Source organism: Pyrgilauda ruficollis, unplaced genomic scaffold (genome assembly GCF_017590135.1).
Source record: "Pyrgilauda ruficollis isolate IOZ18807 unplaced genomic scaffold, ASM1759013v1 scaffold189, whole genome shotgun sequence".
Lineage (NCBI taxonomy): Eukaryota > Metazoa > Chordata > Aves > Passeriformes > Passeridae > Pyrgilauda > Pyrgilauda ruficollis.
In genome coordinates, this window is record NW_024517984.1 from 550,776 (window position 1) to 565,477 (window position 14,702).

The following is a 14,702-nucleotide window of genomic DNA, read 5'->3' on the forward strand; positions in this document are numbered from 1 at the left end:
GGCGATCCCCGCTGTCACACCGCCCGGGGGCTGGGCTTGATCCCACCCCGCGGCGATCCCTCAGCCGGCCCCGGGGGTGGTCCGAGATCCGCCCCCCTCGGGGGTTGATCCAAGCCTGGAGCGGTTTCCCCCCATCCCTTCAGGGTTCATCCCGCCCCGGGTGATCCTCGGTCCCACGCTGGTGGGGTCCGCACGCCCCTCATCCGCCCCCAGGTGATGCCCCAGCACTGATCGCCCTCAGGTGGTCCCACATCCGTCCCCCCCGGGGGCTGGCCCGGCCCCCGGGCCTGGCGGGGCCTGCACCCCGCGGTGGTCCCGGGTTCCCTCCCGCAGCTGATTTCCCCCGGGGGCCATCCCGGATCCTGCCTAGGGCCCGGGGTTTCTGCCGCCCTGGGCCATCCCCCTGCTCTCTGCGGGTGATCCTCCCTCAGAGCCAGGGCCCGGTTCTGCCAGGAGCCCCCGGGCCCCTCCCCAGGACCCCCCAAGCCTGGATTCCCGCTGGGGTCCCCCAGGCCCAGCCCCTCCCCAGGCCTGGGGCCTGCTCCCCCCCAGGCCTGCGGCCTGTCCCTCGGGGGATCCCCCTGAGGCCTCCCGCCCCATCTGCCCTCCAGGGGCACCCCCAATGGAATCCCCGATGGGGATCCCCCCAGGCTACAGTCCTGCCGCCCCCCCCACACCAAGTTTTGGGGTCTCCCTTCCTAGGTTATCCTTCCCCATGGATACGCAAGATCCTTCCTGATGGGGTCTGAGGGCATCCTTCACCTGGTGCCCCCCCTGTTGAAATACCTCCTCCAGCTTGTTCTCCTCCCTTGGGAGACCCCTGAATCCCCCCCCAAGGTCCCCAAATGCCCCCCCCATCTCCCTTGGATCTGGGGGACCCTTCTCCAAGCATGTCCCCACCTCTGGGGAGGATTTTGCTGGATCTGTGGTGGGCCTTCCTTTGAAACCCCCATTTTGCAGTGGGGGGAGTGAACCCCCTTACAGAGATCCCTTGGAGCCCTCTTGCCTCAGATTCTCCTTATCCCAGGTTTTTTGATCCCACCCACCCCAGGGAGCCACCTTGAACCTGTCTCCTCTGGGATTTATTGGCATCCCTCTCAGATCCTACCCCCCACCTTGGGGACAAACTCCTGGTCCCTTCTCCCCCTGTCCACACACCCCTTTTCTCCTCCCCTGACCAACGTGGGGGTCACATCACCATGGAGGATCCCCCCTCCTGGAGCTCTCCCCAAACCTCCCAGGGATGGGTGGGAGAGGGGATTCGTGCACTCATTCACCGGGAGTGGAGAGGATGGGCGGATCAAGATTCCCCCGCTCCCCGTTAGGAGTTGGGGGCCCCCCATCATGGTGGGGATGCCTAGCAGGGTTCTCCCTTTCCTTGCAGAGCCGTGGGGGAGTGATTTTGGGAAGAGGGTGAGGAGGGAGCCGGCGGGACCGTCCTGGGCACAGGCAGGTGGAGGATGAACGGCGAAGCTGAGTGCCCTGCAGACCTGGAAATGACAGCTCCCAAAAACCAAGGTGAGCCCCCAGCAGCACCCCCACCCCTGCTCCCAGAGGAATGCTGCTGTTACGCTTAAAAACAATAATAAATAAACCTCAGAGCGCCCCTTTTCTCGGAGGGATGGCAGAGGAGGAGGGGTGGAGAGGGAGGAGGGATGGAGGATCCGTGATCCTGGCTGCCAGCGGGTCGAGGTGGGGGGGATCTGCCTCTCCGAGTTCTGATCCACCATGGGGGATACACACACACACATGTATGAGCACACAGATTCATGCTCCAGTGCACCAGCAGCCCCTTGACGCTGGGATGCTCTTTGGGGGGACTGGAGTTCCTGGGGGACTGGGAAGGGGGGGCTGGCACAGAGGTGCTGCCCTCCCTGCTCACATCTGGGCTGCATTAAAAGCCGAGCCGTTACCTTGGGCCTCCAGCTTCCAGACCCCAGCATGACATCAGAGCTTCAACTTTTATTGGAAAAGGGGCAGGAAAACAAGGGAAAAAAGAGAGATGTTTGTTTAGGGCAGCTCGCGGGGCTCTGCCACTCCACCCCTTAAAAACCCCCTGGGTCCCCCAAACCCATCCAGCCCCTCACACCTGCCAGGTCCCCCCGTCTTCCTCCTTCCCTGCTGCAGTCGGGGTTGTTGCCTCGAGCGAACCCGGCCGAGCACGTGTCCTTCTCCGGGACTTGAGATGGATTTAATTACACCGGGGCAGCTTTCCTAATATAGACCCGGCCCGGCCGGTGCCAGGAGAGCCGGGATAAATCGGTCCCAGGGCACAGACAGCCCCATTCATCCTGGTGGGTGAGCGCCGCAATTCCAGCGTCTTTCAGCGTGCCCCAGCTTGAGGGAGGGGGAACAGAGCGATGGAGGGCTGAGTGTGGGGGTCCCTGTTGTCCCCACCCTGCTGCCAGCGAGGATTTTGGGATGTTTCCATTGTTTTTTTTATGTATTCCTTTGGGATGTGGTTATTCCAGGCTGTGTGCCGGTGGGGGGTTCACGCAGGGCTAAAGGTCTCCAGTTGTTTCTGTGTTCAAGGGGGAAAACAGAGGCACTGGGCTTGATGGGGGCAGGTTTGGGGGGGTGTCTCATCCCCTTCTCTGCCCCCTCTGGATTTTTGTGGCTGTGCTGGTTTTGGTAATTCTTCCTGATTTCTGCAAGTAAAGTTGGCACCAGCTTCCCAGCCCTGTTCTGCCTCATTGGTCCTTGCCTGGGAGGCCTGGAAAGTGGATGGGAAAAACAGGAAGACAGAATTTGGGGCTGTGTTCTCCCTCCCCCAGCTCTGATCTCCCCCAGCTCTGTAGGGAATGGGAGTTTCCCATCTCTTATGCCTTTTCATGGTGTTTTGGGGTGAAGCCATGAGCATGGGGACACACCCCAAGCCACCAGGCCTTTGCTTTCCAGGGGGGCTCTTTCTGTCTTCTCCCTCCTTCTTAATCCCTAATGAGGTCACTATAGGGACCAGCTGGATCCCAAACTGTTCCTGCCTTGACCCCCAGCCAGACAGGTCAAGGAGGGGAAATGGGATGGGTGGGTCATGTCCTGGCTATGCTCCCTCCACCAGGACCCTTTAACATCCCTTGCTTTAATTTGGGAATCCAGGGGAGTTGTCCTTCCCCGGACCCCTGCAAGGGCAGGAGGTGGAGGTGGTTTTCCTCATGTTGAGTCTTGAGTGGAAGGAGAGCTGCAGCTGGAGAAATCTGTGCAGCTGGATATTTCTGGGAGCTTGGTTTCATTCCTGGAGATGGAGGGAGAGATGCTCCACTCATATCCATGACGAGCCACCCTGTCCCCATCTCTGGGGGGCCCCACGTCCCATAGGCAGCTCCAAACACCTCAGCCTTCACCTGGCAGAGGTGTGAGGCAGGGAATGCCGTGGTGAGCCAGTCCTGTGCTGCGGGAATCCCGGTGCCCATCCCGGGATGAGGCAGCCAGGGCTGCGTGGGCGGGTGGCCCCGGGCTCTGCTCCTCCTCCAGCCCATCCCCAGGGAATTTTCCTTCCGCTCCCAGGCCCCGCTGCATTCCCCAGGGCCACCTATGTTTGCAGAGCACCCCGGGCTGTGCTCCCCTGCTGGCATGGAAGCTCGGAAGCTCGGAGCAGGGAGGAATTCCCCTGGCAAGGAAGCAGCCCCAAGGTTGGGGCAGGATGAGGCGTTCAGGGCTGGGATATCCTGCCTGCTGCCTGTCCTGGCACGGTGCTGCTGCCTGTCCTGGCCTCCAGGTTGCTCCAGGCTCTCTGGCTTTGCCACGTGCCCATCCCACCATTCCAGTAGCATGTTCCTATGGGAGCTGGGGATGCTCCTCCCAGCAGTTTGGGAGATGTTGGGATGATATGGTCATCATCCTGCACTGTCATGGACCCCTCTGTGAAACAGGGGGGCTGTGCTGGGCTCTGCCCCCCCTCACTTTGTGGTCTGGGAGCTTTGACCTTGGCAGAGGTCACAGTGGAGCTGGGCCCAGGTGATCACAAAGCTGTCCAAGGTGCAGGAAAAGCAACACTGAGGCTTTCCAGTTGCTCTGGACACATCCACTTAGAAAATGGGTTTCCCTGCTTGGCTGGAGAGCTCATTGCTCTCTTATCACTCCGCAGGGGCAGGAAATAGCCCTCTGCTCCCGTGCAGCAGAGCCATCCCTTATCTGATGGTTTTCTAGGACGAGCGAGTCTCTCTGGTTTGCACCGAGTGGAATTTCTAGCTTTGCCCAGATTGTTTTGGCCCATAGAAAGTTGCTCGAGGGTGATGGAAACAGCCACGTCCCTTTGATCTTTAATCTCGAGAGGCAGCATGTGGAGATTACGTGTCCTGGCGTGCGGTCCAGAGCGGCACGCCGGGAGCTGTAGTCCCGGTGTCCTGCAGGGAAGGGAAGGGAAAGGAAGGGAAGAGGCTTCCTGCCCCTGGCTGATCCCGTTTCTCACTGCTCAGACCGCTGGTCGCAGGAGGACATGCTGACCCTCCTGGAGTGCATGAAGAATAACCTGCCCTCCAACGACGGGAGCAAGTTCAAAACCACCGAGTCCCACCTGGATTGGGAAAAAGTGGCTTTCAAGGACTTCTCAGGGGAAATGTGCAAGATGAAGTGGATGGAGATCTCTAATGAGGTAATTGGCACATGGGGCTTCGTGGGGGCATTATGGCAGGGTCCAAGTGTCCTACTGACATTCCCAGGGCTGTTAGAATTGTCCAGGTTGAGTGCCCAGAGCCCTCAGCACCATTCCGCTGCTGTCAGCATTGTGACCCCCTCAGAGGGGCTGGCATCAGTCATTTTTGGGGTGGCATCACAAAACCCAGTGGCTTTCTGCTATGCTGGGGATCTGCCCTGTCCCCTAGTCAAGTCTTTGTCTCTTCATTTCCTGCACAGGTGAGAAAATTCCGGACCCTCACAGAACTCATTATGGACGCTGAAGAGCATGTGAAGAATCCTTACAAAGGCAAAAAGCTCAAGGTATTGGGCAGGAATTAGGCTCAGTCCTAAAGGGTGACCCCACACTTCCTCAGAATGTAGGCCTCTTGTCCCTGTGGCACCTCAGATCCACGTGGCTCCAATGTGGGAGCCCCTGCAGGCACCTCAGTGCCCCTAATCCTGGTGTCCAGCTGCCCAGGGCTCTGGAGGCCTTGGGCCTGGGCCAACTCCTGGGTACATTTAATATGGCTGGCTGTACTGCTGGCAGCCTGCATCCAAGTTTAGCTCCAGAGGGGCAGGAACTGCTGTCCTATTCCTGGCCTGCCGGGTGCTTTCAGCTGGGGCAGCTGATGGTCCATCCTTGGGAGCTGGGTCCCATCCCCTCCTCCTGCCCCAGTGTCCCCTCTTGCTCTGTGTTGACAGCTCTGGATGGCTGGAGGCCACTCCCAAGGTTCCCAGCCATGGGATGCTGTAGTTTCTTGGGGATTGTTCCCAGCAGCTTCCCCCTCATTGCCTGCTGTGCCTGGATCACCAGCAGGGCTGGATGGAGGCAGCCCCCAGGTCTGGGGAGCCATGGGTTAGGATGTTCCCCTGTGGTTCTACCAGCTCCATGCTCAGTGTCCTCCACTCTGCTGTCTCCCCAGAAACACCCCGACTTCCCCAAGAAGCCCCTGACTCCCTATTTCCGCTTCTTCATGGAGAAGCGAGCCAAATACGCCAAGCTTCACCCTGAAATGAGCAACCTGGATCTCACCAAGATCCTGTCCAAAAAATACAAGGAGCTTCCCGAGAAGAAAAAGGTATGGGGGGGTGGGGGCAGGGTCAGCAAGCCCCTTCCCACCATGTGCCTCTGTGTGCTGGGCTCTGCTCAGCTCTTCCAGTAAAACCAGCAGAGCTCAAGCTCTGCCTGGCGAGGGCTTAATGCAGAGAGAAGCCAGGTGTTCGTTTAGTCCTGTCAGACCTGTAAGACTTCCTTGGCTTTTCCTGTCCTGGTTCCCAGGATCGCTGGGGTGGAGGCTGGTTGGGTCTGTCCATTGGTCTGTCTCTTCCTGATGGACCTGGATGGTGGCTTTGCCGTTGGGTGGATCTGTGTTTAAAGGGGTTAGGGCACACGCCCCACTGTGCCACCCTGTCCTGGTGAGGGACACAGGGACAGGCTCTGGGAGATGCTGGGAGCAGAGATCTGCCCACCTGAGATACCAGAGCCTGGGCACCCAACTTTAACTCTGGGGTGTCCAGGAAGAGTCCAGGGCACAAGGTCCTGCTGTGCCCTTTCCCAGGGCTGCTGGGATACACAGAGGGAAGGTGTCCAGCTGCTGTCTCGGGCAGGCTGGAAACCCTCTGCAGGACCATTCCATGGGCTGGGGAGCCCTTGAGTCCCTCTTGGGGTGGTGGGATGCCCAGTCAGGTCGATAGGGATGTATCTTCCTGCCTGTTCCTTGGTGCTGACATCCCTCTCCACCTCTGTGGTGGCTTTGTGTCCCCAGATGAAATACATCCAGGACTTCCAGCGAGAGAAGCAGGAGTTTGAGAGGAACTTGGCAAGGTTCAGGTGAGCAGGCAGCCCCACCCCCCCCCATATTTCCCCAGGCCCCTCCAGGCAGATCCAGATTTTTCTCCTGTGCATAGCTCATAGAGCCCACTGATGGGCTTTTGGCTTGAAGAGAAGGGGGAATTCAGCAAAAAGAGAGCAAGGAAAAGGTGTCTGAGAGCAACCCTCAGGCTGGGAGACTGGATGAGAGGGAGAGCAGAGGACCAGCCATGCTCTGGTGGTCAGGAGCACTGGAGCTCTGCCAGCAGCACTGATAAAAGCTGAAGTGTCCCCCCTGTCACTCCAGACCTTCCCTTTGGATGTGATTGCTGTGATCCAGGTGGATCCTGGCATTCCCAGTGACCTGCTGCTGCTTCTGGGTTGCAGCTGAGTCCAGGGATGGCTGTAGCCAATGCTCCCCAAGGAGGGACAAATTTAAACCTTTCCTAAAACCCTCCTGCTCTTTTTGGAGACCCCCCAGCACCTGAGCCCATGGAGGCTCTGCCCTGCAGTGACAACCACCCCTTAGCAGGCAGGTTTAGGGATGCTCTCCTTGCCACTGCCACCTCCCTGACGCTCTCCCTTCCCACCTCCCCACCTGCTGAAGGGAAGACCACCCGGATCTCATCCAGAACGCCAAGAAATCCGACGTCCCCGAAAAGCCCAAGACCCCCCAGCAGCTGTGGTACAACCACGAGAAGAAGATCTACTTGAAAGTGCGTCCAGATGTGAGTACGGTGGGTGGGAGTGAGTGCGAGTGTGAGTGCTGGGGGGTCCTGGACCCCGCTGCTGGGGGCAGGAGGGGGAAGGGAGAGAAGCATTTCAGGGGGTCGGGATGGAGGACACCGCTAGGAGCTCCCGGAGCCTGGACCGAGGTAAGGAAGGGCTCTGCACACCTGGAAGAGGCTCAGGGATCCAGCCCTCACTTTTTGCCAGGAAGGGGTGACCACAGCCTGAGTCAGGGCAGGAAAGGATTCCAGCACAGACATCCACCTCTGGCCATGCCCCCCACTCCCACACACCCCACGGCTCCCAGCCGCTCCATGCCGGGTGCCGTCAGGCCCCACCAGGCCACGCCATTTTTTTGCCATTTTTTTCTATTTTTTCATCCCTCTTTTTTTTTTGGATTTTACCCATCTGCCCTCACCTCTGGCTTTGGGTTTTCAGGCCACCACGAAGGAGGTGAAAGAGTCGCTGGGCAAGCAGTGGTCTCAACTCTCGGATAAAAAGAGGCTGAAATGGATTCATAAGGCCCTGGAACAGCGGAAGGAGTACGAGGTAGGGAGCAGCCTCACCCGGTCCCCTCCACACTCGTCCCGACATTCACTCCGAGCCTCTCTGCATCCCAGCCCTGCGTGGCCTCTCCCGATAGCCAGCGTGGGGGTTCAGGCAGGTCCCGGCAGGTCCCTAGTGAGTCTGAGTCGGCCTCTCCAGCCGTGTGCGGGGCAGGCAGCAGCATCCCCAGGCACAGGATTAGGGCAATGGTTGGCTTCTCTCTCCTCCTTCTCCGGCCCTGGCAGGCGGGGGTGACAGCCCCTCTGACCGCTCTCTGTTCCCACAGGAGATCATGCGGGATTACATCCAGAAGCACCCGGAGCTGAACATCAGCGAGGAGGGAATCACCCGCTCCACCCTCACCAAGGCCGAGCGGCAGCTCAAGGACAAGTTCGACGGACGACCCACGAAGCCCCCCCCGTGAGTCCTGTCCCTCCTGCAGCCACGGCCTGCCTGGGTGCTGGTTCTTGCCAGCGAGGAAACTGGACTCTGCTGGCCTTGGGAAGCCCACATGACTTCTGGGATCACAGACACAGAGGGGTTAGATGGGATTTATAGGACAAATTTCTTCACGGTCCAGCCTGGGAACAGGCTGCCCAGGGCAGTGGGGGAGTGACCATCCCTGGAAGTGTTTAAAAAGTGTGGATGTGACACTTGAGGACATGGTTTAGTGGTGGGCTTGGCAGTGTTAGTTCATGGTTGGACTAATGATCTTAGAAGGCTTTTCCAACCTTAAAGACTACATGATTCTGTGATGATCCCTTTAAACCAGTCCTTAAATATCCATCAAACACACATTTTGGGGAGAATCTGAGCTAGGTTTACAGTGATACTCTGGCTTTTAGGGGGTGATCCAGCACCCAGCTACCCTAAAACACAAGCACTTCACTTCCTTGCCTGGTGCAACCTAGCTGGGGGGTTTTTGGGGAGGCTTTTTGCACCAAGCCAGCTGCACAGGGGCAAGTTTTCCCTAACACTGGGTCCCTCTGTGGGTTTTTCAGGAATAGCTACTCCCTGTACTGTGCAGAGCTGATGGCCAACATGAAAGACGTGCCCAGCACAGAGCGGATGGTGCTGTGCAGCCAGCAGTGGAAGCTGCTCTCCCAGAAGGAAAAGGATGCCTACCACAAAAAGTGTGACCAGGTGAGTGGCTGAGGATGGGCAGGTAGGGGAAGAGGAAGGGCACCCGTGTGGAGTCTGGGCTACAAATATCCCTGGAAACAAAGCCCTCACCTTTCCTCAGTCCCTGTGCTAGTCTGCACCACCGATTCTCCCTGAGGTCCTCGGTCGCCTCCCTGTCTCCTGTATGGGACAAACAGATGGTCCAGGTGGAGGATGCTGTTGCCAAGGGATTGGGGCTGGGTCAGGGGCTGCAAGGGGAAGGGATGGAGTCAGGGATCTCTCTGTAACCACACGTGTCCATCTCCTTCCAGAAAAAGAAAGATTACGAGATTGAGCTGCTCCGCTTCCTAGAGGTGAGTGAGGAGCCACCAGGTGCTGGAGATCCCAAATCTGGGAACGGGGAACTCTGCCTGGGGACTGGGATGACTTAAATGGGGAGCTGCCCTCTCTGTTCCCCCAAAAACATGTCTGGGCTCAGCTGTGGGTGCTGTGCAGGTGGTTGCACATAGCCTTGACTTCTTGTCTGTCCTAATGCCTGACCCAGTCTCTTCCAGTTGAGCACGGGGAGGTGAGGGTGGCCCCCAGCTGGGAGGGGAGCAGAGGACTGGAGCTGGAGGGAAGGGTGTTCAGTGGCTGTGGCTGTGCAGCCTCTCACTTCCTTCCCTAGCTGGGCCGTGGGCGGGGGAGCTGCACTGAGGCCACCCCAGCATCGTCCCCGTCCCCGGGCGGATGTGACGCACCCCGGCTGCGGCTGCAGGGCCACAGGGTGGAAAACCCAGGGGTGTGCCCAGACCCAGGCACATGCCCACCTGCTGTCACTGAGAAATGGCTGAGCTGGGGGAGAGGGGCACTGCCCACGTAGGGGGTGACAGCGTGGGGACTCCCAGTCTGTACATGTGCAGTTCCAGATGCTGATCCTGACTGGGGCAGGATGTGGACCAGGACACCCAAGTGCATTAATTCCCCTTCCCCAGAGTCCCTATTCTCCCATTCCCTCAAAGCCTCATTAGCACTGGGCTGTCTAATGATGTCTCTCCTCCTGTGCCACCCAGAGCCTGCCCGAGGAGGAGCAGCAGCGGGTGCTGGGCGAGGAGAAGATGCTGGGCAGCAACCGGAAAGGGGCGACGAGTCCTGCATCCAAAAAATCCTCACCAGAGACCGGCAAGGTGGGAGCAGCCCCGGGAGGGACAGGGCAGCACCTGCCAGAGCTTTGGGGGATGGGGTTGTGCATCTCAAGGGGCTTTGAGGGCTGTGGTCCCTGCCTGGGCTCGCCCCCCTCACAGCCCCGTGTGCCCCCTCAGGCCAGCTCAGAGAAGCCCAAGCGGCCCATCTCAGCCATGTTCATCTTCTCGGAGGAGAAGCGGAAGCAGCTGCAGGAGGAGCGGCCGGAGCTGTCGGAGAGCGAGCTGACCCGGCTCCTGGCCCGCATGTGGAACGACCTCTCCGAGAAGAAGAAGGTGGGTACCATCCCTGTATTCCTCCTCCATCTCCGTCTCCACTGCTCCTGTTGGCATCTCGGGCAGTGCAGGGGGTGCTCCTGTCCTTGTCCTGCACCACGGGGCACAAACGTCCCCTGGGGCATCACAGTGACCTGTCACGCAGGTGCCACTGTCAGCACTGGCTGTGCCTCCCCTCTCATCACCCTTTCATCTGGTTCAAAACCCACCAGATAAAGAAACCTCAGAGGGCCCTTGAGCCTCAGTTTTAAGGCTTTGGTGGTTTTCCTGATGGGGGTGGTCCCGAGATGGGGTTGGGGACTTTCAGTGCTACTGTGGGGACAGTGCTGGGGGAGCACCAGTGTCCCTGGTGTTTGGGGGCTGTGGCCCTGCCGTGCCCCCTCACCCCGTGCCCCCTGCCCAGGCCAAGTACAAGGCGCGGGAGGCGGCGATGAAGGCTCAGTCAGAGAAGAAGCACGGCTCAGATAAGGAGGAGCGTGGGAAGCTGCCCGAGTCTCCCAAAACTGCTGAGGAGATCTGGCAACAGAGCGTCATCGGGGACTACCTGGCTCGTTTCAAGGTGAGGAGTGGGCTGGGAAAGGGGCTGGAGGTGGGATCATCACTCCCACCAGCAGGAATTGCCAAGAATTTCTCCCTGGCTCTCACACCTGGGTTTGGGCTGGGAGCCATGGGGAGCATGGGGGTCCCGGGGAGAGCAGTGCCCCAGCAGCAGCACCTCAGTGTCCCAGGGATTTTGGGTGTACCTGATGCATTGTGGTGGTTCTGTCCCACAGAACGACCGGGGCAAAGCGCTGAAGGCCATGGAAGCCACTTGGAACAACATGGAGAAGAAAGAGAAGCTGATGTGGATCAAGAAGGCAGCAGAGGATCAGAAGCGATACGAGGTGGGTCTCTGCCCCGCCCTGCCCCTCGCTGTGTCCCTTAGCCAGCCTGCCCCTCTCCCTGACCCTCTCTCTCTCTCCTGTGGCTCAGAGGGAGCTGAGCGAGATGCGGGCCCCTCCGTGCTCCACCAACTCCACCAAGAAAATGAAATTCCAGGGAGAGCCGAAGAAACCCCCAATGTGAGTACCTGGGGTGTGAAAAACTGGGTCTGGCTGTGCCGTTGTGGGAAGGGCCTGGAATAAGAGGAGGGAGGGTGGGCTGGACCCTGGTGTGGCTGGATGGGGGTTATGGGCACCTGGGTCGTCTGTGCCCCCTGTCCCAGCGCGGTCCCTGCGCTCTCCCTGTGCAGGAACGGTTACCAGAAGTTCTCCCAGGAGCTCCTGTCCAACGGGGAGCTGAACCACCTCCCGCTGAAGGAGCGCATGGTGGAGATCGGCAGCCGCTGGCAGCGCATCTCCCAGGGCCAGAAGGACCACTACAAAAAACTGGCAGAGGAGCAGCAGAAACAGTACAAGGTGCACCTCGACATCTGGCTCAAGGTGGGTGCTGGATCTCCTGGTGGGAGACTGGGATCCCTTGGTTTTGGGGATGATGTTTGGCATGGTCTCTGTTCCCACCCCTCCTCCGCAAACCACCACCTCCCGGCCATTTTTTGATATTTTGTAACTTTAAAGGATAAAGTTACATACGTGAGGAAGCTGTGCCCTGTGCTAGAGCCCTTCCCTGCTCCATCCCCCATTCTGTTCCATCCTTCCCATCCCTGACTGTGTCCCTGTCCCCACAGAGCCTCTCACCCCAGGAGCGGGCTGCGTACAAGGAGCACATTTCCAACGTGAGTATCCATGTGGCACTGCTGTGCTGGGATCCCAGGACTTTGGGAGTGGGCTGGGGTTACAGGGGGCTTGAGATTGGGCAGGGTCAGTCCTGGGTGGGGTTTGGATGTGCCACACTCCAGAGAGCCCCTCCAGTGGGGATTTGACCCTGTGACAGCTCAGCAGTGGGGTTTTTTCTCTGGGCTGGACACTGGGAAGGAGCTGCACTTGAGCCCTAAAAGGCTTTGTTTTGTTCCCACAGAAACGCAAGAGCATAGGGAAGATCCGGGGTCCCAACCCCAAGATGAAGCCAACGATGCAGTCCAAGTCGGTGAGTCACAGCAGCCCCATGGGGCCACCAGGCCCCCTCCCTGGGGGGGGGACCCACACCCCTTGTTTGAGGCATCCTTGGTGCTTCCAGCTGCCTGCCCTGTCCTCGAGAGCATAAACTTTCCCCAAATCCCTACTCAGAGCCCATCCAGGTCGGATTTTGACCCTGATACCTGCTCGGGGACTCTTTTTGGTGCAATTCTCAGTTTAATTGGGGAAAGGCTCCCAGCAAGGTGTGGGTAGGGAATCACCTGATCTGCTCAATGGCTCAAGGTGTGGGTAGGGAATCACCTGATCTGCTCAATGGCTGGAGGAACCACAGGGGGATTGTCAGCGATGGGGTGGGAGCTGCACCCATGGGTGTGGAGGTCCATGGGGACTCACCAAGCCCCTCCTGTCCTGTAGGAGTCAGAGGACGATGACGAGGAGGAAGAGGAGGAGGAGGATGACGATGAAGATGAGGATGACGATGATGACAACGGCGACTCTTCAGAGGAAGGCGGCGACTCCTCGGAGTCCAGCAGCGAGGAGGAGAGCGAGGACGGGGACGAGGTGAGGCCGTGGCACGGGGAGGGCACAGGGCCCCCCTCACCCTCCCCCTGGGCTGGGGGGCACCTGCAGCCGGGCTCAGATAGATCCGTGGCAGAGGAGCCCCCCAGGGAAGCTGGGGGACGTGGGGAGAAGAAGGGGAGCAGGATCCCCCCCGGTGTTCCCGGGGAGGGCACCAGGAGCAGCCGCGGGGCGTAGTCAGGAGCAGCCTCGGGACGTAGAGGTGCGGGGGGGTGTGCAGAGCCCCCAGTGAGCAGAGAAAAATCTCCTGTCTTTTTCCTGGTGGAGATACTGAGTCTGGTCTCGGCTCCGTTTGCGCCAGTGTGAATGCCGAGTAAGTCACCAGAGTCAAAGCTTTACACCGGTGCAACTGAAATCAGACTATGCTGGATGGCGCTGGGGGCAGAAACCGTGTCCGTGCCTTGTGCTCGCCACCGGACAGGTGAGGTGTTTCCACCCCCTCGCTGGTCTCAGCTCACGCCTCTTCCTTCCCTGGCTTTAGAGGGGGGAAACTGAGGCACGAGGCGGGTCGGGTAGCCTCCCGGCAGTGGCAGAGGTGAGGGCAGGACCCCCGCGCGCTGCTCCGGCACGGCCCCCCAGCACCCCGAGCTGAGCCCTCGCAAAATCACTCCTGGCTCCTGCCCGTGCCCTTCCTCCTCCACCCCCAGACCCCCGGGGGCAGCGATGGGAGGGTGGGGGTCACACCCCCTGCGGGGAGGGTAAGCAGGGGACAAGGAGGTGACGATGGCCCTGACCTCCCCCTCCTCTCTGCCGTCGCCCTCCCAGAACGACGAGGATGATGAGGATGAGGATGATGAGGACGAGGATGACAACGACTCAGAGGGCAGCAGCAGTTCCTCCTCCTCCTCGGGGGACTCCTCCGACTCCGACTCCAACTGATCGGCCAAGCTCTTTGTAACGTCGTTTGGTTTCTCGGTTTCGGTCCCAAATCCCCCCTGCAGCCCCTCAAAATCCTTCCTCCTCTTCCTCCTGCCCCCCCGTGGGACCCCCAGCGCGGGGAGCGGGGGCCAGGGGGACCCCTCCGCCGAGCTCACACTACGGAGGGGGATCAGGGGCTGCTTCCCCCAGGCTGGGGGGCGAGGAGAGAGCCCCCCACCCCTGCCCCCTGCTTTACTCCTGAGGGGAAGCGATTTTTTTTTTTGGAATTTCATTCTTTCCAGGGGGGTGTCTCTCCATCCCTACCCCCATAACCCCCTCGCTACCAGCTTTGGACTTTCTAGAAAGAGAAGAAAAACACACAGGAAAAAACAAACAAACAAACAAACCAACAACATCCCCCCCCACATACACCTTTTTTTTAATTAAAAAACCCAGAAATGGGAAGAAAATCCCCCTGGCCGCGCAGCCCCTCCGGCAGCGGGCACGGAGCACGAGCCGAGGGGCTCAGGACTCAGCCGATGGGACAATGCCTCCTCACGACCCTTCCTGCGCACCCCCAGCATCCTGGGGGTCCTCCCCACCCCCCCAAAAAAAAAAAAAACAAAAAAAACCTTGTACAGTCTGGAAGCTGCCCCGGGAGCTGCCCGGGAACTACTCCACATCCACGGCACTTGGGAACGCCAGCCGGCCAGGGACGGTGACCCGCGTGTCCCCGGGGGGGTGGGAGGGGTGTGGGTGCGTGTGTGAGTGTGAGTGTGTGTTGGGGGGCACCGAGTGTGTGCGGGGGGGGTGCACCGGGGCCGCCCCCACCCGGGGCTGGCGGCTCAGCGTGACCAAGGGGGGGCGCGGGGTCCCCCCGCTCTGTTGTCGGTGGTTGTTGTGCCGTTGTATTTTATTTTATTTTTGGATTTTTTTTTTTTTTTTTCCTTTTTATAAAACGAGAAAGATCCA

The 14,702-nt window shown here is 59.5% G+C and overlaps 1 protein-coding gene across 8 annotated transcripts in view; it reads left to right on the forward strand.

Annotated features, from left to right (window-relative positions):
- UBTF (upstream binding transcription factor) overlaps positions 1-14,702 on the forward strand; it is a 15,817-nt gene extending 1,115 nt beyond the window's left edge. For 2 of the 8 annotated variants that reach the window (XM_041465439.1, XM_041465440.1), the window contains exons 2-22: positions 1,385-1,518; positions 4,416-4,591; positions 4,852-4,935; positions 5,538-5,693; positions 6,381-6,445; positions 7,032-7,152; positions 7,592-7,702; positions 7,986-8,119; positions 8,701-8,842; positions 9,133-9,174; positions 9,874-9,987; positions 10,123-10,278; positions 10,682-10,837; positions 11,052-11,162; positions 11,251-11,339; positions 11,510-11,699; positions 11,945-11,992; positions 12,235-12,303; positions 12,708-12,854; positions 13,174-13,293; positions 13,638-14,702. In XM_041465439.1, the coding sequence (XP_041321373.1) occupies positions 1,461-1,518; positions 4,416-4,591; positions 4,852-4,935; positions 5,538-5,693; positions 6,381-6,445; positions 7,032-7,152; positions 7,592-7,702; positions 7,986-8,119; positions 8,701-8,842; positions 9,133-9,174; positions 9,874-9,987; positions 10,123-10,278; positions 10,682-10,837; positions 11,052-11,162; positions 11,251-11,339; positions 11,510-11,699; positions 11,945-11,992; positions 12,235-12,303; positions 12,708-12,854; positions 13,174-13,293; positions 13,638-13,751 (2,403 nt within the window). In that variant the 5' untranslated portion in view covers positions 1,385-1,460 and the 3' untranslated portion in view covers positions 13,752-14,702. Of the gene's footprint in view, positions 1-1,384; positions 1,519-4,415; positions 4,592-4,851; positions 4,936-5,537; positions 5,694-6,380; positions 6,446-7,031; positions 7,162-7,591; positions 7,703-7,985; positions 8,120-8,700; positions 8,843-9,132; positions 9,175-9,873; positions 9,988-10,122; positions 10,279-10,681; positions 10,838-11,051; positions 11,163-11,250; positions 11,340-11,509; positions 11,700-11,944; positions 11,993-12,234; positions 12,304-12,707; positions 12,855-13,139; positions 13,294-13,637 lie in introns of all 8 variants that reach the window. The other 6 variants (XR_005954935.1, XM_041465441.1, XM_041465442.1 and 3 more) reach the window with 6 other exon arrangements.